The sequence below is a fragment of the Patagioenas fasciata genome, chromosome 14, assembly GCF_037038585.1.
Source record: "Patagioenas fasciata isolate bPatFas1 chromosome 14, bPatFas1.hap1, whole genome shotgun sequence".
In the NCBI taxonomy this organism is placed as follows: Eukaryota; Metazoa; Chordata; class Aves; order Columbiformes; family Columbidae; genus Patagioenas; species Patagioenas fasciata.
The window spans coordinates 19,780,576-19,786,750 of NC_092533.1; the positions used below are offsets into that span (position 1 = coordinate 19,780,576).

At 54.2% G+C, this 6,175-nt stretch overlaps 1 protein-coding gene across 1 annotated transcript; it reads right to left on the minus strand.

Moving 5' to 3' along the window:
* Positions 1-914: 914 nt before the first annotated feature.
* LOC136107655 (coiled-coil domain-containing protein 42-like) lies at positions 915-2,023 on the minus strand. The gene is made up of 2 exons (XM_065848834.2): positions 1,844-2,023; positions 915-1,100 (listed from the first exon to the last, which is right to left on the minus strand). Exons 1-2 carry the CDS (start codon positions 2,003-2,005, stop codon positions 915-917), a joined length of 348 nt encoding a protein of 115 aa, XP_065704906.2. The 5' UTR covers positions 2,006-2,023.
* Between the last annotated feature and the right edge of the window lie 4,152 nt (positions 2,024-6,175).

The following is a 6,175-nucleotide window of genomic DNA, read 5'->3' on the forward strand; positions in this document are numbered from 1 at the left end:
CTCTTGGGTCCCCTTCTAAGCTCTTTGTTCCCACCCTGAACTCCAGGGTCCCCTCCTGAACTCCTGGGTCCTTTGGGGCACTCCTGGTCCCCCTCCTGAACTCCTGAATGGGTCCCCTCAGAACTCCTGGGTCCCCTCCTGAAGTCCTGGGTGGGTCCCGCCATGAAGTCCTGGGTGGATCCCTCCTGAACTCCTGGGTGGGTCCCTCCTGAACTCTTGGGTCCCACCCTGAACTCCTGGGTCCTTTGGGGCACTCCTGGTCCCCCTCCTGAACTCCTGAATGGGTCCCCTCCTGAACTCCTGGGTCCCCTCCTGAAGTCCTGGGTGGGTCCCTCTTGAACTCTTGGGTCCCCTCCTGAACTCTGGATCCTTTGGGGCACTCCTGGGTCCCCTCCTGAACTCTGGATCCTTTGGGGCACTGCTGGGTTCCCCCCTGAACTCCTGGGTCCTTTGGGGCACTGCTGGGTCCCCTCCTGAACTCCTGGGTGGGTCCCCTCCTGAACTCCTGGGTGGGTCCCCTCCTGAACTCCTGGGTGGGTCCCCTCCTGAACTCCTGGGTGGGTCCCCTCCTGAACTCCTGGGTGAGTCCCTCCTGAACTCCTGGGTGGGTCCCTCCTGATCTCTTGGGTGCCCTCCTGAACTCTTGGGTCCTTTGGGGCACTCTTGGGTGCCTTTGTACAGCCCAGATGACCACCAGTTGGGTCACTTTTGGACTTGTTTTAAGCCCTGACATAACCTGCTCCAGACCTGGTCGGTCATTTGTCATTCTGCACCCCCTGCTGCAGGGATGAAATGAGGCACTGTGCCTTGCCATGACCCTGTGGCTTCACCCAGCCAGGCCTTGGAGATCTTCCCCTGCCCATCCCGCAGTTCCTCACCCAGAAGCGGACATCACTTTGAGCCTGCACAAAACGTCATTGGAGCTGCTCCAGCTCATTTCGGCACTGCAGGATCTCAGCTGCTTTCTCTGCCTCGTACTGATCCAGGAGCACCTTGGCTTGCTCCATCATTTCCCTGTCCTTCTCTTGGGACTGCTGCAGGTCCTTGCGCGTCCTCACCAGCAGCTTGTAGCGGGAAATGACGTCCTGGATGTCCTCAAACTGCAGCACAAGGATCCTGGGTTTAGTAATGCCCCTGCCCTCCCCTCATGACTGCAAGTCTCGTGCTGTTTGGCACCCTGTCCTGACCAGGGACAACACCTCCCCCAGCTGAAAGATTTCCCCTCTTGGCGAGCCTGCTGCCCCAGTTGGTTTGTGAGCGTCGCCACATTCCCTGTTTGATGGCCCCATTGTCCCGGTCCCAGAGCTGCCACTGCCAGCAACAAGGGGAGATGTTGTACCACCCCCCAGTGCTCTGATAGGAAACAAAGCACAAGTGCAGCTGCCAGGGCCAAGTCACCCAGCCATGGGAGTGGGGCAGCCGGGCCGCAGGAGTGCGAGCGATGCAGGGAGGGACGCCCGCACACCCTTGAGAGAGGGCTCAGCTTTCCCGACAGCTGCCTGGGCTCCCATTCTCGGGCAGCTTGGCCCTTCTCCCAAACCATCCATGTCACGTGAAACAGTGACACAAAGGGGTCCCCATGCCCCTCAGCTCTGTGCTGTTCCCCCTTCTAACACTTTTTCTTGGGTTTTCTCAAGCCTTCATCTCCTTTTCTGCTTTTCCTCCCCTCACTCTGGTCCCCTTGGCTCACCTGGCTTGCAGGGAACCTCCTCCCATCCCACCTGAGGTGTCTGGGTTTGACCAAGTGTCATGATTTCCCTGGACTTGCCTTATCTCCTCCAGGTTTAACATTCACATACAGCCCTCCCTGAGGCCATGATCTGTCTCTCATGTCCAAACTCACCTGTGGGGAGATCTTCACCACATCCTCCAGGTAGTTTTTGAAGATGGAGTGCTTCTGCACTTGGCTGCTGAGCTTCTGGTGTTCCTTTTTCAGGGCTTCGAGTTTCTTCTTAGCCCTCAAAAGCTCCATCTCCTTTTGTGTTTTCTCCTCTCTTTCTCTCATGGCTTTCTTCAGAGCTTGGACTCGCAGCTGATCGTCTTCCTAGTGATGTTTCCCCCACCAGGAGATCACACTGGTACTGGACAAGCTCTCTGCTGCCCATGCGCTATCAGGGCTTTCCCCATCTGCAGTACAAACCCCCATGCCCTGCCAGTCCTGTTCCTCACCCCGCCAGGTTCAAGGGAGGCTTGGACAGAAGTGCTGGCCCAAGACTGTCTCCCCAGGGGAGGTGAGAAGGTGGCGCTGTGGCTCAGGGTCACGTCAGCGGAGCTAATCAGGAGCAGGCGTAACTTTAACCTCCTCAAAGATTTCTCCATGTAGGTTTTCAGCTGGTTCTTCTTGGCATGGAGTTTCCTCCACCGGCGGGCTATGTCAGCCATCTTTTCCTTAAAGGCCCGGAACCCGCCCTCATCGTCCTTCGGCACAGCTCGGCGCCTTCCGCGGCCCCCGACCAGCCGCGCCCAGGTGCGGAGCAGCCGCCTGGCCAGGCTACCCAGAGAGCTCAGGGTGCGGTGCCGCCGCAAGATTGATTTCAAGACTGAAACCCCCCCAGCTCCCCCCTCCCCTGGGAAGGACCGTGTGTGGCAGTGGCAGTGACAGGGGGGACATCACCTTGTAGAATCCCCCTGGACCCTGGGGTTGTCGAGGGAGGGAGGACGGGGTAAGGGGGCCCCAGGGGGGCTGTGCAAGAAGCCGGGCTGATTTCGGGAGCCGGAGGAGGGGAGCGCTTTGGGGGCTTCATCAGGGCTCTGGGACATGCAGAGGCAGGGGGCCCAGCGGCTGTGCCCCCTCAGTCCAGGGTGCCCCCATAGCCATGATCCGGGGGCCGACAGCTGCCTCCAGCCATCGATTTCTTTGTTATTTGCCTCCCCTTTGCTCTCCAGCCCCGCTGCAGTGATGCTGGTGGGAGGGGGCACTAAGAAACCCCACCACCCAGCACCCACCTCTGTGCTGCTGCTCCTTCTCTCTGGATTTATAATACATTAGATATATATTTTTAAAAAATGAGGGGAGGAAAGACCATCTAGAGGGTCTTGAGGGCCAGTGCCCTCCCCAAGAGTGTGTGCCCCCCCACCCTAGGAGTACTACTTAGAAAATTCTTCCAGTGCGATTCTCAGGGGAGCCCCCACTCCCAACGCTGGGTGAGGAGGGGGCAGCCAGGCGGGCTGGGGGTTGTGGGGCGAGGAAGCCCAAAAGGGGCTGAAGCTCTCACGGGCACAGGCCATGGAGGCGATGGGGCTGTTGCTGCTCTACCGGTTCTCGGGGGTTTGCAGCTTGGAGAACGTGTCCACAGCGTCGGGGACGTTGGGCAGCGTGGCCGGCGTGTTGCTGGGGGTGCACATCTGCGGAGGTGTCAGATCGGTCATGAATGGTGTTTTGAGTCCCAACCTGGCAACCTCCCCATCGCTGGAGATCTGGCTGCATCCCACACCAGGGGATGCTCGAAGCCCAGCTCTGGTGGGTATTGGGGTACCCAGCGCTGCAGGGTCTGGTTGGCACCCCCAGAATGTGGGGGCTGCCTGGGAAGGATCTCCAGCCCAGGCAGGGCCAGCTCGGGCTGCAAAGAGCATTTTGGACCGTCCAGGGTGCTCAAAGCATTGGGGTGCAGCGGGTTTGGGGAGGGGACACTGCTCTGATGCCAGCTGCCCCGTGCAGGGAGCGGCAGGGACGGGGTGATGCCATGAGGGGAGAAGGTGGCACTGTGGCTCAGGGTCACGTCAGCGGAGCTGATCAGGAGCAGGCGTACCTTTAACCTCCTCAAAGATTTCTCCATGTAGCTTTTCAGCTGGTCCTTCTTGGCATGGAGTTCCCTCCACTAGCGGGCTATGTCGTTCATCTTCTCCTTGAAGGCCTGGCAGCACCAGAGCGAGCGTGACGTGGCCGCCCGCACCCGGAGCCACTCACCTACCCATTGCTGCCCTCGTAAAAACCTCGACACCCCTACCATGCCCCAGCACCCTCCCATCTTTCTCACAGACTGTTAAGTATTACCTTGGTGGTCGGGGGCATTCTGAGAGGAGGGGTGAGGCAGAAGGAGGGGCCTCAGGACTCAGAATGGGGAATGTAAAGGAAAAATGATAACATTCCTCCATACAGTCCTTTAGGGAGGATGTTAAGGTATTGGGGAAACTTGTGATGTACAAAAAGGAAGGATAAATAGAAAATGATAAAGTATTGTGTTTTGTCTGAAAAAAATAGCCCATAATAGAGTGGAAGGTATTCTGACCAAAATACGGATCCGATGACAATTGGCTATGCTATGATCTTAATTGGTACATAAAAAAAAAACCAAAACCCAAAGCAAAACACAAACTGTAGGCGGTTTAAATCTTCCTCCATACCAGGGTGGGTTCCAGTCCCTCCCTTGCTGCAGCATGTTTATGAGTGTAAAGTGTGTGGCCTGATCAGTGTGAAGGGCACATAAAAGGGGGTTGAAGTCTCTTTTGAGAATGGAAAAATATCCTTAAGACATAAACCGTTGACCAGGTCTGAGACTAGGACTGGATCCAGCCGCACCTAAACTCCTCTCTGAAGGAGTTTAGAAAGCAAGGAGGTCCTTTCTGAACCTCGTGGCTCAACGGGAGGGTCTCCCTGAATTTTTTAGTGATGGGAAATAAAACTCGGCATAGAAAAGGGGACATCCTGGGCTGAGGTATTGAAAAATTGGGAATTTTAGCTACAGTTGGGAGTAATTTAACTAAGGTGCTTGCAGAGCTGGTCTCTGCTTTCTGTATAACCTCTTGATTCCCTCCCCGACTTTCTTTGTTGTCCTTACTGCTTTTGCTGGGCTTTACCCTGGGATTGCTACAGTTATTGTGCAGTACAGCCAGCAGCAGATGTGTGTGTGTAGGGGAAGAAGTGTGAAGCGGGGGGATGTACATGTGAATGCCCTCCAGTGTTACATGGATGCACTCCCTGGCACCCTGGGGATTTGATTATGTGAGGAAATCAAACTCTTAAGGGAAGATGGGGATCGAGAGAGAAGGGGAGAAGGTGGCACTGTGCCTCAGGGTCACGTCAGCGGAGCTGATCAGGAGCAGGCGTACCTTTAACCTCCTCAAAGATTTCTCCATGTAGGTTTTCAGCTGGTCCTTCTTGGCATGGAGTTCCCTCCACCGGCGGGCTATGTCGTTCGTCTTCTCCTTGAAGGCCTGGCAGCACCAGAGCGAGAAGATTTAGACTGAAGTCGGTGATACGAGTGAGAGAATGAGGGAAAATGGAATGCTATTATTGTGGAAATGTGAGATATTTACCCCGAGGACGGCAACTGTTAGAAATGACTAAAGGAAGAAAACTCAATACACTTTGGAAAATCAGAGGGGCTGAAAATATTTGTGGTGTTTCTTTTTTGTGGGGCAACTTGTTTAAATCGCAAAGGGGCATGTAATTGGTAAAGTAGGAGGTAATGAGGTCTAGTTTTTAGTAAAAACAGAAGCTACCCTATCCCTTCTAAATTCTACCCTAAAAAGATCTAAAACTGAAGAAAGAGTCGTAATAAATGGGGTAGCAGGGAGGAAGGAGAGACAATTATGAATAAATTCCTATTTGTGATAATAAGAATTAAAAGTGTATGGGGAAGGAATATATTAGTGGAAGATTCCCCAGCTTATTTATTAGAGAAAAATGTTTTACAGGCTCTGGGTGTGGAAGCACAGTTACTGCCTGGGGGGGTGATAAGGAGAAAATTTGAGAGCTATTCTATTACCTGGAAGTTTGTGTTGGTTTTGGCCAGGGTGGAGTTAATGTTCTTTGTGGTACCTAGTATGGGACTATGTTTTTTGATTCGTGCTAAAAACAGTGTTGATAATACAGAGATGTTTTTGGTACTGTTGAGCAATGCTTGCACAGGGTGGCCTGTTCTGCCTCCCACACTGCTCCACCAGCAAGTGGGCTGGGGGGAAGCGACAGCCAGTGGCACACTTATCTAAGCTCTTAGACCCAGTGTCTTGAGTGTGTGCAAACTGCAGCAGTCACCGCTCTTCTGGTGAAAGAAAGCAGGAAATTAAACCCTGCTACTTTCCTGTGGAGAGATGACAATGGTCTGCACCTCCTCATAGATGGGACTTCAGGGATAATTCAGGGGAAAAGACACAATGAGTGTGCCATCGTTGAAGGTGTGAGTGGTAAAATAAGAAACGGGCAGGTTACCTAATAACCGGTCAGCTCAAACAT